The following is a 17068-nucleotide window of genomic DNA, read 5'->3' as shown; positions in this document are numbered from 1 at the left end:
ATAGAGCAGGGGTATCCAAAAAAGGTTTCTACCATGACTCTTAGTTCACTGTTGGATGGGGATCCTGAGACTTATAAAACTGGGATAAGATATTAGTCTCTCCATTACTGACTAGTTCATATCTCCATATATGGACAGGTGTAGTGACATCATAAATACTCTGACATCATCCGATGAAACAATCAATGTCAAACTCACCTACTCTCAGAGTGACTGGACACCTTGCGAGTGGACAGTGGCTACTGCATTGCTTGAGTGAGATTTGCAATAATTTATTTATTGTTACAATTATTAATTAGCTGATTGCTAAATATATTTGTGAATTTAAAAGCAATAGATTCACACAGTATAATATAAGCATGAAGAGAACAAGAAAGCGTTCTCATAAGAAAACTGAGGTAAGTCAGGAAAATTCTGACGAATTTAAAAACAAATATAGAAAACTCAGTAACGGTTCAAAAGAGCAGGAACAGCGGATATCTCCTGGACATTCCAGGAAAAAGAGAAGTAGGAGCTGCAATGAGCAGGACATTGAGAGAGAGAGAGAACCCAAAAGACGGCTCCTTGCTGAGAAACGCATCAGATATCAGGGACAGAAAAGATACAGGACCTCCAGTCATGATGAAGAGGAGCAGGTCATGCAGAAAAGACCAAAGCTCTCCTCATCTCCAAAACTGGATCAGAAAAGTGAGAGAAAGTCTGCTGTAAAGAGCGATCAGACATCTCCACCCAGAAAGCAAGCCCTGAAACGAAGCAGGGAGAGCGATCATGGGGAGCAGCTCATGCAGAAAAGACCAAAGTTCTCCTCATCTTCAAAACTTGGTCAGAAAAGTGAGAGAAAGTCTGCTGGAAAAGGCGGTCACACATCTCCACCCAGAAAACAAGCCCTGAAAAGAAGCAGGGAATATGATGAGGAGGAGAAGGAACAAGTTAGGCAGAAAAAGATAAAGATCTCCCCTGGAAAGCAGGAAGAGGAGAAAAGAGATAGGGAGGAGATAGGAGAGAAAAAGTGCTTTAAGAAAGAAAACAAGTCAACGAGCGACGATGAATGTGTGGCAGGTAAGATGAACCTACAAGCTTTAAAGAGATTGGTCAATTTAAAATATAAGAAATTTCACCCTCAATTGACCATACTCTGAACCCATTCACTATCTCTTTAATCACTATCTCCCGCAATTCAGTGACCATAAGTGCTCAGGCGATGTTTTTTTTTTAAACTATAATGGTACAGACCAATATTTCAAGCCCTTTAAACTATCTAGAATATTTATCCATCCATTAGGAATTAGCCAAAGATATTCATGGCTAATGTACCACAAACTATAAAATTGTTTTAATGAAATGGTCCATGTGATATTTACAAACCATATTATTATTTCATATAACTGGGTGGGATCAGAAGATTTGTAGGGCGAATCTGGGGTACTAGAGAAATTAAGTTGGTTCCTATGTTTATGTTGAAGTGGAGACTAATATTATATGTGTTCATTCTTTAAGGAGTAAGTGGACAGTCTGTGGTTGAACCAAAGACGTCACTGCCTCTGTCATTCACCGGTTATAGATTCCACAAAGTGCTGGGACAGGGGAGCTATGGAAAGGTGAGTCAATGAGCAATGTATACACCTCATTTAATACATCTATTGATCTAGTAGGGAACAATTATAGGTCTCATGATTATCATTATCTTCCTATAACAATTCATTGAGATTAACTTTCCTATAAATCTGTGTATCATCCATGAATGTGGAAAACATATTCAGATCTGAAAAGTATTTAGAACATTATATTGAGACTCCAAATAAAATCTCCAGGACTCTTCTATTCTATGATGTTTAACATGGCTTCTTATACTGACAGTTCTATTAAATCTTCTTAAATTATTTTTAGTAAACATATTGAAAACAATATGGAACAGAAAACTAAGAAAAGTAAACAATCGAGTTATGAATAATGTAATAAATAAAAGAAGGTGATAGGTTTCATCCATACATACATGAAATACAAATCTCAAAGTTGCACAAAATACTATGTGGAGTGCTATTGAATCTGTGTATCTTTCTCTAAACTCTTATTATTCACATTAGAATTACAGAGATTGGTCTCGATTTAATGTTTGGGTAAGCATTTCAAATGATCACAATCTCTTTTCAAATTAGTTATCTACTGAAGTCATTACAATCTATAGGAAATTTATGTAGGTAAATCATTTATAAAAAAAAAAAATTCTAACAGATTGTGATCATTTGATTATCAAAGTTTATCCAAAAATATTAAATTGAGACCTTAGTTAGAATCTAGATCTATATATCCCTTACACAGCAATCATTCTCGATCTCTGCATATATATATATTGTGACAAAAGTACTCCTTTCCCTTGGTACCTTTTCCTGGGATTGGGGTGTTACACACAGTCTTTTCAGGCTTTGGAGACACTTCACACGCTGGATGAGGTAAAAGGACTTGCTCTTTTATTGTGGCTCCAAAATAAATGCACAGTAAGGTATAAAGGTAACAAAAATATACAAAACAAAAGCCTTGCTCTTCTGAGCACTAACTAAACAAAATAATCAGCTAACTGGGTTGGATGGCTTGTCCATTTCCCAACATAAACAACCTTACTGTTTCAGGTTTTCAGCTCTCTGTTTCCACTCACAGAAATCAAACACAATCTCCCTCCTTCCTTGGCAGGGGAGTACTTAATAGCACTGCTAATTGACAATACTTTTCAGGTGAGTTAGATTAGGATTCAAACTCTGGAACTGGACTTCTCACCTGTAGGTTACAAGCAACTTCCAAAATGTGGAGTGGAGCACTGGCCCTCCCTACTCTCCAAGTGCTCCACCCCAGGGCCCAAATATACACATATTTAAAGTGCAACATTCATTATAACATAACACATTTCCCTGGGGCTAATTACACAAAGTAAGAACCTTGCAAAATCTGGGGAGGTATATAGGTTCCTTCCAGCACAATTCCTTGCTTTCGGTCACACATCCTCCCCCCCAACTCAGACCTATTGGGTCGAGCGACCATGGACATTAGCGAGTGCATCCGCGAAAGATCATCTGCATTTCCCTGTTTACTCCCAGCCCTATGCTCTATGGAGAAATTATAGGGTTGCAAGCTAAGGAACCAGCGGGTTACTCTACTATTTTTCTCCCTGTTTTGGCTCATCCAAGTAAGGGGTGCATGGTCTGTCACTAGTCTGAATTTTCATCCCAAGAGATAGTATTTAAGTGTGTCTACTGCCCACTTTATAGCCAGACACTCCTTCTCAACAATGGAATAGTTTCTTTCTTGGGGATTAAGCTTCCTGCTTAAATATAATATGGGGTGCTCCTCACCCTGAATTTCCTGAGAGAGAACAGCACCTAGTCCTACATCAGAGGCATCTGTCTGTAAAATAAATTCTTTAGAAAAATCAGGTGTTACCAACACTGGTTGGGCACCAATGGCTTCTTTAAGCTTTCTGAATGCTTGTTCAGTCTCTGGGGACCATTTTACCACTACTGGAACATTAGCTTTAGTAAGGTCAGTTAATGGGCTTCCAATTGTAGCAAAATTGGATATAAATCTCCTGTAATAGCCAATGAGGCCAAGAAATGTTCTCACCTGTTTCTTAGTCAGTGGTCTCGGCCAATTTCGCATGGCTTCAATTTTAGCAACTTGGGGTTTCACTATTCCCTTACCAATAGATTAGCCCAAATATTTTGCTTCCTCTAGGCCAATTGTACACTTATTGGGGTTAGCAGTTAAGCCAGCATTTTGTATTAAGTTAAGGACAGCCTGTACTTTTGGAAGGTGAGATTCCCAATCCTCACTGTGTACTACAACATCATCCAAGTATGCAGCTGCATAGCGCACATGCGGCTTTAGTATTCTGTCCATCAATCTTTGGAATGTGGCAGGGGCACCATGCAAGCCCAAAGGCAAAACTCTGTACTGAAATAGGCCATCAGGAGTAGAAAATGCGGTCTTTTCTTTTGCTCGCTCTGTGAGTGGTACTTGCCAATAACCTTTGGTTAAATCTAGTGTAGTGAGGTACCGAGCTCTCCCAAGTCGTTCTACTAGCTCATCAACTCTAGGCATGGGGTATGCATCAAACTTAGAAATAGCATTCAGTTTGCGATAATCATTACAAAACCGTACTGTATTATCCGGCTTTGGTACCAGCACAATTGGACTGCTCCAGTCACTTTGTGACTCCTCAATGACTCCAAGATCTAACATTTTCTTAACCTCTGCTCTGATAGCTTCTCTGCGAGCCTCGGGTATTCTGTATGGTTTGAGATTGACCCTTTTTCCTGGTTCTGTCAAAATGTCATGTTTAATCACACTAGTCATTCCTGGGACTGGGGAGAATACCTCTTTATTTAATCTAATAAACTCCTTAACTTCCCTTGTCTGGTGTATTGACAGGGTCTCTGAGATATTTACTTTGGGGTCAACATTACACTTATCAGGGAAGGTTGAAGCCTCTGTAGTAACCAGAACTTCCCTTTCTTTCCATGGTTTTAGCAAATTGACATGGTATATCTGCACTTCCTTTCTTCTACCTGGTTGCCTTACTTTATAATTTACCTCTCCTACTCTTTCAATAATCTCATATGGCCCATGCCAAGTTGCCAGGAATTTGTTCTCTACTGTGGGAACCAGGACTAATACTCTGTCTCCTGGTTGAAATACTCGAATTCTAGCATTCTTATTATAGCTATTCTGCTGATTTTGTTGAGCCTTTTGCATGTGTTCTCTGACTATTGGCATAATGGCTTCAATACGTTCCTGTATCTGAGTTATGTGTTCTATTACACTGCGATGTGGGTTTGCTTCTTGTTCCCAAGTTTCCTTTGCTATGTCAAGTAATCCCCTGGGGTGTCTGCCATACAATAATTCAAAAGGTGAGAAACCCGTGGAAGCTTGGGGTACTTCTCTAATGGCAAACATTAAATAGGGCAATAGAAAGTCCCAGTTTTTCCCATCTTTATCAGTTACTTTGCGCAGCATAGCCTTTAACGTTTTATTAAATCGCTCAACCAAACCATCGGTTTGTGGGTGATAAACAGAGGTTTTGAGGTGTCTAATGTGAAGGAGCTTGCAGAGTTCCTTAGTAACCTTGGACATGAATGGAGTACCCTGATCTGATAGGATCTCCTTGGGAATCCCAACCCGGCTAAACATCATCATTAACTCTTTAGCAATGGACTTTGCTGAGGTTGTGTGCATAGGTATTGCCTCAGGGTAACGGGTAGCATAGTCTAGTACTACTAATATATACTGATGCCCCCTACTGGATTTTACCAGAGGACCTACAAAATCCATAGCAATACATTCAAAAGGCACTTCAATAACAGGCAAGGGTACTAAAGGGCTACGGTAAGCCGTAAATTGCGCAGTGACCTGACATTCAGGGCATGACGAACAGTAGTTTTTGATAGCTGCGATTACTCCAGGCCAATAAAATCTCCTCAAAACACGCTCTCTTGTTTTGTCCACCCCTAGGTGACCCCCCAAAACATGGCTATGTGCAAGGTTTAACACAGTGCGCCAATAGGCTTGTGGTACTAACAGCTGCTTTGTAATAACGGACTCTTTTTTCTCAACTCTGTACAACAGATCATTATCCACTTCAAAATAAGGGTAAGAAAGAGAATTCCCTGGATTTACAGGGGATCCATTCCTTATAGAAATATTATTCCTGGCTACCAATAATGTTGGGTCAGACCACTGTGCACTTCTGAAGTTACCAGGCCTAACCTCTAAATCAACTAACTCTATCTGGTTCAGAGCTTCTAGAAGGTCCCGCATTAGTTTGTTCTGGGTTTTCACCAACTAATGTTTTTATAGGGGAGTGCTGCATACTGTTAGGCTCATCATCATGATCTCTCTCATCTGCCAGAGTATCTGCAAAAGGAAATTCATCATTCTGTTCACCTGATGGGTTTTCAAAACACGCCCATAGGTCTAGAAAATGGGGAAAATCCCTTCCAATAATCATCTCATGTGCCAGTTTTGGTACCAGCCCCACTCTGCAGTTTACAGTACCACACTGGGTTTTAACAAGTATATCTGCAGTAGGGTAGTTATGTATATCCCCGTGCACACAAGCAATATCAACTTTTCCAGAGTTAACAATATGAGTATCCTGTAATAAGGATTGGTCTAGAAGGGTAACCATACTCCCTGAATCTAGCAATGCCTGTATATTTTTTCCCTCCACATTCACGGTACACCCAGGGTGACTATTGAAATAACCATTTTTTTCCACAGAACATACAACCTGTGAATAAAGTGCAATTCCTTCCCAATTATTACCAAAATTACACTCCATTGGTTCAACATTTTCAGGACAGTCTTTTGCAATATGTCCAAAGTTTCTGCATTTAAAGCATTTTATACCATAGTTAGAACTTTTTGATTCATTTGTAGGCTCTTCCCACCTCCCAAAGTCTTTTTCTCTTTTAACAATGTCTTTTGGGTAATAAGACCCTGTTCTCTCATCAAAAGACCCCCTTTTCCCTGGAACAGTCTTACCAGATTTGCTGGAGTTGTAGGTTTTTGGATTCTTGCGTCTCTCTTGGCCAGGAGGTTGAAGCAGTTCTCCCGCTGCTATATACCGTTCAACCAATTCAACCAATTGGTCTGCTGTTTGGGGATTGCTCTGGCTGACCCACCGACGAAGTCCAATAGGTAAGCCTCTTAGGAATCTTTCCATCACCAGTTGCTCCACAATGCGGCTGGGTGAGTTGATCTCTGGCTGCAACCATTTTCTGGCAAGGTGTATCAAGTCAAACATCTGTGAATGAATCGCTTTATCCAGGCTGTAAGTCCATGAATGAAATCTCTGGGCACGGACGGCTGTTGTCACCCCCAGGCGTGCCAGTATTTCTGCTTTTAGCTTCTTGTAGTCACTGGCTTCCGCTGCTTCCAGATCATAGTATGCTTTCTGGGATTCACCAGTAAGAAATGGTGCTAGCAGACTTGCCCATTCCACTTCAGGCCAACCTTCTCGCTCAGCGGTTCGCTCAAATGCCATCAGGTAGGCTTCTACATCATCTGTGGATACCATCTTTTGCAAGTAGTGACTCACTCTGATCACCTTTGGACATTGTGGTGATTCTGTGGCAACCCTGGCCAGCCTTTGTGATAGACTCTGGATCTCCTGTTGTATGACACATGTGGCATGCTGCTGCTCCTCTCTGAGCACTTGATGAGCTGCTGCCTGTGTTGCTTCAACTTGCTTGAATAAAGCATCTGTATTTTCCTTTTGAGCCAGTACAAGCTGCTGCAGTATTGAAATGCTCTCTTGCTGTATTGCATTAGTCTCTGCAGTCCTCCTGTTTGTCTCTTGCTGTACAGCAGTTGACTGGAGCAAAGCTTTCATGACATCCTCCATTTTCTCAGCAGTCTCTTTCTCCCTACTTACAGACTTTGCCGTGTGCTGCCCGCATTCTCCACCATATGTGACAAAAGTACTCCTTTCCCTTGGTACCTTGTCCTGGGATTGGGGTGTTACAGTCTTTTCAGGCTTTAGAAACACTTCACACGCTGGATGAGGTAAAAGGACTTGCTCTTTTATTGTGGCTCCAAAATAAATGCACAGTAAGGTATAAAGGTAACAAAAATATACAAAACAAAAGCCTTGCTCTTCTGAGCACTAACTAAACAAAATAATCAGCTAACTGGGTTGGATGGCTTTTCCATTTCCCAACATAAACAACCTTACTGTTTCAGGTTTTCAGCTCTCTGTTTCCACTCACAGAAATCAAACACAATCTCCCTCCTTCCTTGGCAGGGGAGTACTTAATAGCACTGCTAATTGACAATACTTTTCAGGTGAGTTAGATTAGGATTCAAACTCTGGAACTGGACTTCTCACCTGTAGGTTACAAGCAACTTCCAAAATGTGGAGTGGCCCTCCCTACTCTCCAAGTGCTCCACCCCAGGGCCCAAATATACACATATTTAAAGTGCAACATTCATTATAACATAACACATTTCCCTGGGGCTAATTACACAAAGTAAGAACCTTGCAAAATCTGGGGAGGTATATAGGTTCCTTCCAGCACAATTCCTTGCTTTCGGTCACTATATATATATATATATATATATGTATATATATATATATATATATGTATATTTATATATTGCTTTATATCGGGTTCTCAGTTAGGTCCCAGAGCTCTGTATATGTATCCCTGATATAGGGTTCTCAGTTAGGTCCCAGAGCTCTGTATATGTATCCCTGATATAGGGTTCTCAGGTAGGTCCCAGAGCTATGTATATATATCCCTGATATAGGGTTCTAAGGTAGGTCCCAGAGCTATGTATATATATCCCTGATATAGGGTTCTCAGGTAGGTCCCAGAGCTATGTATATATATCCCTGATATAGGGTTCACAGGTAGGTCCCAAAGCTATGTATATATATCCCTGATATAGGGTTCACAGGTAGGTCCCGGAGCTATGTATATATATCCCTGATATAGGGTTCTCAGGTAGCTTCCAGAGCTATGTATATTTATTCTTTATGTAGGTTTTTTCCAGGTAGGTTCCCAAGCTCTGTATAGACATCCTTCAGGCGGTGTCGAAGTTATGTTACCACGTGATATCTGTAATATGCCCCCACTGAATGAAGTTTTAAATAAAAAAAAGTAGCTGAAAGTTCCCCCTTCATTTGTGACATTGTGGCTGATTCGAGGCTCTCTCCTCTCTCTATGTGATGCTCAGGTTGCGCTAGCTTCCACCAAAGACACAGGTCAAGTTGTTGCACTTAAAGTAATAAAGAAAGGTAAAGTTAAGGAAAAGACCATTCAGAAGGAGGAGCGGATACTGAAAATGGCGAGCGGCAGTCCGTTCCTATGTCAGGGACTGGCTGCCTTCCAGACCCAGGTATGAAACGCTGTCCATAATGTTTCCTTATTTCTATATATTTCTATACGGCTGATTGTGTTCTATTATTATTATTACAATATATATTAACTAGATATTTGTTGTCTTGTGAAACAGGAGGAAGCCTCCCTGGTCATGGAGCACGTACCAGGGGGCAGTCTCCGTTCTTACATGGCTGGAAAGGAATGTCTGCCCATGGGGGAAGCAAGGTGAGTCATTAATAGCTCTAGCAGGTAGGAGGAAGGAGTGAGTTTAACACACGATACAGTATTGTAAGAGGCTATGGATATAACCCTGTATTTACCTATATCCTCAATAGTAGTGCTATTAATGGAGATCCATCAGGAGTACAGACTGAGTTAACGGTAATGTACTAAACCAGAATCCCCCCTTCAATATCAGCCAGACAATAGGCAATACAAGAAACCTAGCTCTGATCCTATTCTATGCTTGTGTCCTATTTTTTCTCTCTTTTCTCTTCCCTCCCTTTTTTTCCCCTCCTCCTCAGTGGTATCTCGCTCACTAGCTGAGGACGGAGGATCTTACATCCCTCTGGAATATGTGATGGCTTTAATGGTTGACGAGTTGGATAATCGGTTGATATCATGGAATCCATCTGATGATATAGTATATTACTATGCTTTCCATGGTTCTTCCTGCTAGGAAAGTTACTATTGAGATGCATGCCCAAACACCTAACTTTGTGTATACAGAGGCAACTTAGAACTTTTTAGATGTGTTCCTTATTAATAACTCATTCCGTGTCTGTCTGAGGCATTACTGCACATCTACACATAATTTCACCTGATTTGTTCGATTTAAAAATAAAAATAAAGATAGTCTAAAACAAACACAAAAAAAACCCCAAGAAACTCAGGACTAGCAGCGGGATACATTCAGTACGGACTGACGGCAGATCGGGAGCCACTAGGGGTCAGCTGACCTGCCGCAGCCCTAAGCTAACTTCAGGGTGGATCTTCTTCTACACACTTGAAATACAAATTGCTATGACCATGGATCTTCTTAATAAATTCATATATTTTTAGATTATTGATTTGTACATCTAACAAATTGGAAGAATCATAGAGCAGCTTGTGCTTTATGGTAGAGAACCGAGAAGGGTTCAATGGATAATATATCAAGGGACAGTCATGTTCCAAATTAACGAACTGATGGTTTTAATAACAATATTAATGATAATAAAGTAAACTCTAATCTCCCAAGGACAGGTCCTGTTTAAAATGAAAATGTTATGTTTATATTGGAAGCAGAGCGTTTAGCATGATGTATAGATACTCGTACCTTGCCCAGGTATATTTTATTATTTTATTTACTATTAGTGTTTGGGGAGATTGCTTTATGTTCTTTGTATTCTGTTTTCCAGGTTCTTTTCATCAAACCTTGTTTGTGGGATCCAGTATCTCCATTCCCGGGGGATCCTTCATCGGTCAGTATTAGCGTTTGTTTATTTAGTAAGCGGTAACTTACTCTAACAAGAAATAATGTGTTGATATCTCTGCTCTGTCCTATATCTCACATTTATATCTGTCTTCATCATTTAGGGATCTGAAGCCAGACAATATTCTCCTGGGTGCCAACGGCTATCTCAAAATAGCTGACTTTGGTCTCTCGGCAGAAAATATCTTTACAGATACAACAACCAGAGGACGAGCTGGCACACTGAAGTACATGGCGCCAGAGGTTAGTTAGAGGGTGTAGTCATGTGAACTGTAGGAGGGGGGTTATGTGGAGTGGTATAAGAGCAATGCAGTAGCTAAAGGGGTGTATAACGAGCAGTAGAATGATGACTAACATGAGCTGGGTATAAAGGCAGTATCGGAGTATTAATGGATGGACTGACAGGAACGTTATTGGACTAGCTTAATAATAGAAAGATGGGTAATGTATGAAGATCTCTAGAATGTGATAGGTTTGGTACATTTAATACCATATTTAATAAAATTGCATATCTTATGGGTTTTGCCAGGTACTCAGCAGCAAACCGTACGGCCAATCAGCAGACTGGTGGTCATTTGGTGTAATTCTCTGCCGCATGATCACCGGACAGTACCCATTTAATACCAGTGTCAGCAGACAGGAGTACATAGAGGAAGTATTAAACATTAACCCACGTTACCCCACCTGGCTGTGCAGCAACCCTACAGACCTCCTGGACAAGGTAAGGTGATAGAGAATGTGCCGGTTAATGTTTTATTTGGATGTAATGATAGGGGATGTAAAGAAACATTAAAGAAGATACTGGTGGAGATATGGGGGGTCGTTACTGGGAATCATTACTAGTTATATTTATTGGAGTATGTACTAAACAGGTTAAAGAACCAACTGGAATAGTGAAAGTAACTTATGTTCCTTGCTGAGAAGATTAGGTATTCCACATTCATGCCTATCGTCCCCTTTTGCACGGGTTTGATAGCGGCATGGAGTGCTGGGGTGTTTATCTAACGCCTGAAATTATTTAAATCCTGATGTTTAATGGGTTAATACTAATATTTAATAATGATGGCAGATAAAAACACTGACATTTAATTTACAATACGTAATCCTATTTATTAAGGATAAGAGTGGACTGGGGTGTCCTAGTGGGACAGTTAACATAAAAAGAAGAGGGGAAAAAAGCAGAGGGGAGCCCCACCTTTTAATAATCCTAGGGGAAAAAACAGTAGTGTGGAAAAGTATCAGAACCCATAAACAGGACAGCGTGAGAGACAACTAGTTATAGATATTAGCAGCGTATATAACTGCGTACACGGATACCCGTAGAAATCCCAGCACTAATGTGGACACTCCAGTCCACTCTTATCTTTACTTTGTACATTGTAGGTTATTCTCCAGATTTAGGGAGAGTAACAATGGGCATCCTTTGGCACAGCTCCATTGGTCCCTCATTGTTTTGGGACTTCTGGATCAGAGCCTATTTTCTTCTTTTCATTTATTAATCCTATTTATTACTCTCTGCCTGCAACCGACAGACAGATCAAGCAGCCATTTTATGTTCCGATTGGACAACACAAGAGGAAATCTTTATTTAAAAAAAAAAAAACATTATTTACTGGTCAGTCATATAATCAAGATTTTAGTTAATGTAATACATTTACAACTAACTTTTCACAAGCACTGCCTCATCTGAGGTTTGTTAGAAGGTTAAAATGGCATCCTCCATCAGAGGTGATTGGTTTTGTATGCATTAAAGATTGTACATCAAAGTGTTACAGAGATATAAAGTAAATTATACTCAGTGTATCCTCTCTCTCTAGCTCCTGGATAAGGATCCTAATGCACGTGCTGTGGCAGGAAGGAACATTCGGGAGCACCCCTTCTACACTAACATTAATTGGAAAGATCTAGAGAGGGGCAAAGTGACCTGTCCATTCTTGTCACTGCTGGTAAGTACACAAATAATCAGTATTTATAAACTGAGAAGAGATTATATGGAATAATAATTCCACCACAACAAGATGAAAACTGATTTCTTGATCCACCAGTGATCATATCCAAGAGGGGGCTCCATTTAACAAGAACTGCCTTAATAGCTGACACTGTTGATCATCTTCTCCTTCCTCAAACTCTTCAATCACTCAGTCTCTGTGAAACTCTCCTCTCGTGGTTTTCCTCCTATCTGTCCCAATGCTCATTCAGTGTCTCCTTTTCTAATGATACCTACTCCCTTCGTCCTATCTCGGTTGGAGTCCCCCAAGCCTCTGTCCTTGGTCCCCTTCTATTGTCATTTTATACTGCATCTCTTGGCAAACTTATTACCTCTTTTGGATTCCACTACCACCTGTACGCCGATGACACCCAAATAGATCTCTCCTCCCCGTACCTCCCCCCTGCCATCATGCAATGTGTCACTGCTTGCCCTTCTTCCATCTCTGACTGCGTGTCCTTCCACTTTCTGAAACTCAATCTTTCTAAAACTGAGCTCCTTGTCTTTCCTCCTCCTAATACTGATCCTTCTCTTTCGCTCTCCCTTCAAGTTGACGGAACCCACATCAGCCCATCCTTGCAAGTGCCCTGTCTTGGCATCATACTTGATTCTGGCCTCACCTTTGAGTCTCAGATCCAGTCTGTTACCAAATCTTGTAGATTCCATCTTAAAAACATAACCCGCATGCGCCCCTTTCTTACGCAAGATGCTACCAAGCAGCTTGTCCATGCTCTAGTAATCTCTTGCATGGATTATTGTAACCCTCTCCTAATTGGTCTTTTCCAAAAGCCATATTGCCACATTACAGTCTGTAATGAATGTTGCTGCCAGACTGATTTTGCTCTCTAGTCGCTCCTCTCACACCTCTCCTCTTTGTCTTTCCTTACATTGGATTCCTGTATCCTATAGGAGTCAATTCAAAGTACTAATCCATACCTATAAAGCATTGAACAATTCTATCCCCTCCTACATCTCCTCACAGATCCATAGGTAGGCCCCTTCTCGATCTCTACGCTCTGCCCATGACCTTCTCCTGTCTGCTGCTTGCAACCGTAAGGAAAATTCACGCTTGAAGAACTTCTCGCGGGTGGCTCCTTTCTTTAGGAATAGCCTGCCTACCAGCATCAGACTCTCCCTTAGTCGTCAATCTTTAAAAAGTACCTTAAAACCCATCACTTTAGGAAAGTGTATGGCCTCCCAGATGAACCTCTACCTCACATACCTGTCCCTTGCTCTCTCCTCCACTTTTGCTTCAATCCTACCCTTTTTTGATTGCTATATCCTGTCGTATTGTGTTTTATACCCCACCTCCTATAGACTGTAAGCTTGTTTGTGCAGTGTCCTCTTCAACCTATCATTCATGTAAGTTTTTTGTAATTGTCTTACTTATTGTTAACCTCCCCCCCTCTTATAATATTGTATAGCAGTACGGATTCTATTGGCACTATATAAATGCAATAATAATAATAATTGCTCCCCACCATTACTGTGACCATAATAAGCTGTACATTCTTATTTATATGTAAGAAGTAGGCAATGCCATATGATGCTAAACTAATTACATATCATTTCTTGTTGCAGACACCGTATCAAGAGACAGACACCACAGAAGAATTCTTTTTTTTCTGCTAAGTAACACCGCTTTATTTGAAGACTAAGTCATCCATGGCCTGTCCTTCACAATCTAGGAATGTCGGTAATAAAAGAAAAGAAAAGATTTCCAGCAAAGAAGATGGTGATGGCCACATCTTGGTCAAACTATAGCAGTAGCTTGAACATCAAAAAGACCATATTCTCCTATGGTAAGTGTGTATCTGTGTGTCTTTGCACCCAAATCCTGTAGATTCCATCTTAAAAACATAGCCTGCATCCGCTCCTACCTTACGCAAGATACTACTAAGGACCTTGTCCTTGTCTAGTAATCTCCCGCATAGATTATTGTAACCCTCTCCTATCTGGTCTTCCCAAAAGTCGTAGTGCCCCGCTACAGTCTGTAATGAATGTTGCTGCCAGACTGATTTTCCTCTCCAGTCGCTCCTCTCACACCTCTCCCCTCTGCCAGTCTTTACATTGGATTCCTGAATCCTATAGGAGTCAATTCAAAGTACTTTTTCATACCTATAAGCATTGAACAATTCTATCCTCTCCTATACCTCCTCACTGCTCCATAGGTATGCCCCTTCTCAATCTCTATGCTCTACCCATGACTTTCTCTTGTCTGCTGCTTGCACCTGTAAGGCCAATTCACGCTTGCAGGACTTCTCGCAGGTGGTGTAAAGTTCACTAGGTAACCCTAACATGCAGACAGGACAGAGTAGAGAGAATTGCAATACCGATCCTTAGAATGGTCGGGTTATGCAAAAAGGATAGTCAAAACATGAACCGAGGTCAAGGGAAACAGAGAGACGGAATAACGAGAGACAAAGCCAAATATCAGTAACCAGGAAATCCAAATAACAAGTGCAACGCTCAATGGTAAACCACAGACCACAACAGGGCACTGAGGGAAGGGAGGGGTTAGCTTATATACACACAGGGTGTGTCTGATTGGCTAATCTCCAATTAGTGTTAGCCATGACACGTGGGAGGAGTTTCTTCCCTCCCTTGTGGTCTCTGAGGTCATCACTGTGTGCAAGGTCACATGACCGGGTGCAGCACACATATAAGGAAACTGCTCTGGAGCGTGCAACGTCAGACACACCGCCAGTCTGGAGACAGGGACCAGATGACGCCGCTCGCTGTAATGAGGAAAGCAAGGTCGCCGCGAGCGGCGCAGGGGCAGGGGACCTGACAGGTGGCTCCTTTCCTTTGGAAAAGCCTGCCTACCACCATCAGACTCTCCCCTATTCTTCAATCTTTTAAAAAGTACCTTAAAACCCATCTCTTTAGGAAAGCTTATGGCCTCACAGAGGAGCCTCTACCTCACATACCTGTCCCTTGCTCTCTCCTAAAAGAAGGCACTCTATCTCTCCTCCAGTTTTGCTTCACTCCTACCCTTTTTGATTGCTATCTCCTGTCGTATTGTGTTTTACACCCCACCTCCTATAGACTGTAAGCTCATTTGTGCAGGGTCCTCTTCAACCTATCATTCCTGTAAGTTTTTTGTAATTGTCTTACCTATTGTTAAATCCCCCTTGTTATAATATTGTAAAGCGGTATGGAATCTATTGGTGCTACATAAATGCCAATAATAATAATAATTGCTCCCCACCATCACAGTGACCATAATAAGCTGTACATTCTTTTTTATATGCAAGAAGTAGGCAATGCCATATGATGCTAAACTAATTACATATCATTTCTTGTTGCAGACACTGTATCAAGAGACAGACACCTTTTTATTTGAAGACTACGTTATCCATGTCCTGTCCTTCACAATCTAGGAATGTTGGGAATGTATCTGTGTGTCTTTGCATCTATATGTATGTCAGTATGTGTATCTGTATATGTGTCACTGTGTGTTTCTCTGTGTCTTCTTGTGTGTCTGTGAAACTGTGTGTCAGTGTGTGTCTCTGTGTCTTTCTGTGTGTCTGTGAAACTGTGTGTGTGTCAGTGTGTGTGTATCTATGTGTCTTTCTGTGTGTCTGTGAAACTGTGTGTGTGTATCTATGTGTCTTTCTTTGTGTCTGTAAAATTGTGTGTGTGTGTGTATCTCTGTGTCTTTCTGTGTGTCTGTGAAACTGTATGTGTGTCAGTGTGTGTATCTCTGTGTCTTTCTGTGTGTCTGTGAAACTGTGTGTGTGTCAGTGTGTGTATCTATGTGTGGGTGTCGGTATTACACAAGTAATCTACTGCTTTCAAATTGCAACAGTACATAAAAACACACAACACCATATACAAATACACCCTTACATTCACTCACACGTACACCATAAAAAACATGCTTACATTCAAACACACAAACACTGCTCAGTGCTAAATACAACCCTGTAAGAATGGGCAAATGGTTGACCCCAGCTTGCAAAGCATTGTGAGAGCAAAAAAAAATTATTGCACCAGGACCACCTCCATATTAGTTCTTGACCGATAGAAACGACTGCATGTGGGCCTTGTGCCAACTACTGTTATATTGTAAATAAATAAATAAAAATATTTTTGTGTATGTTTTGTTTTGCACATTGTGAGAGGAAATGTGGTTTAGTAGTTGACGGCATATATATTAGGCCTGCTTTACTGAACAGCAGCCTGAGGTTTGAGAGTTAAATGTCCCAGGGAGACATGCATTACTGGCACTCTGCAAACCACGGTATGGGTGGCCTGGGGCAGAGCACTTGGAGAGCAGGGTGGGCCAGGGCTCCAATAGCACCAGCTGCTATGTAACAGTCGAACCAGAACTTTTATTTTGCTTAGTAGTATCACTTATGTCTAATTGCACCTCACCTGTATCTGATCAATTAGCTAGCAGGCTTTTAAAATGAATGGATCAGCATGCTGCAGAGTGAGGAGGAAAAGCCAGAGGAATGGTGTCTTGCAGTTATACTTTTTGTAAATTGGCAAGTGGCAAAGCCACCCAATTCCAGATAGGGATTTGCTGTGTATAGTAAGGGCTTAAGCAAGAGCAAGGAATTTTGTTTTGTTTATTTTTCACTTTTGAAACACCTGTATATATATATTTCACTGAATAAAGCTGAAAAACTGAGCTGGATGTGTTCATTACCCTAGAAGGCTGTGGTTACAAGATCTATGAAAAAATCCTACCTGGAAAAGAGGTGGTTTTGTTACAACATATAGTTC

At 40.9% G+C, this 17068-nt stretch overlaps 1 protein-coding gene across 1 annotated transcript; it reads left to right on the top strand.

Annotated features, from left to right (window-relative positions):
* The first annotated feature begins 359 nt into the window (after nt 1-359).
* On the top strand, nt 360-15717 carry LOC134571270 (protein kinase C delta type-like). Its single transcript, XM_063429442.1, has 9 exons — nt 360-1059; nt 1498-1598; nt 8728-8889; nt 9007-9098; nt 10274-10336; nt 10452-10590; nt 10877-11068; nt 12165-12293; nt 15646-15717. Exons 1-9 carry the CDS (start codon nt 360-362, stop codon nt 15715-15717), a joined length of 1650 nt encoding a protein of 549 aa, XP_063285512.1.
* The last annotated feature ends 1351 nt before the right edge of the window (nt 15718-17068 follow it).

Source organism: Pelobates fuscus, chromosome 8 (assembly GCF_036172605.1).
Source record: "Pelobates fuscus isolate aPelFus1 chromosome 8, aPelFus1.pri, whole genome shotgun sequence".
NCBI classification, from domain to species: domain Eukaryota; kingdom Metazoa; phylum Chordata; class Amphibia; order Anura; family Pelobatidae; genus Pelobates; species Pelobates fuscus.
Note: the sequence above shows the minus strand (reverse complement) of the source record. Positions and strands in the feature narration are given on the sequence as shown.

Bases quoted from the DNA above. Each gene is read 5' to 3' on its own strand.
- LOC134571270 (XM_063429442.1), top strand. From the start codon at position 360: ATGAAGAGAACAAGAAAGCGTTCTCATAAGAAAACTGAGGTAAGTCAG. The intron at 1,060-1,497 runs GTAAGATGAACC...TCATTCTTTAAG, and splicing joins CGACGATGAATGTGTGGCAG to GAGTAAGTGGACAGTCTGTG. The intron at 11,069-12,164 runs GTAAGGTGATAG...CTCTCTCTCTAG, and splicing joins CTACAGACCTCCTGGACAAG to CTCCTGGATAAGGATCCTAA.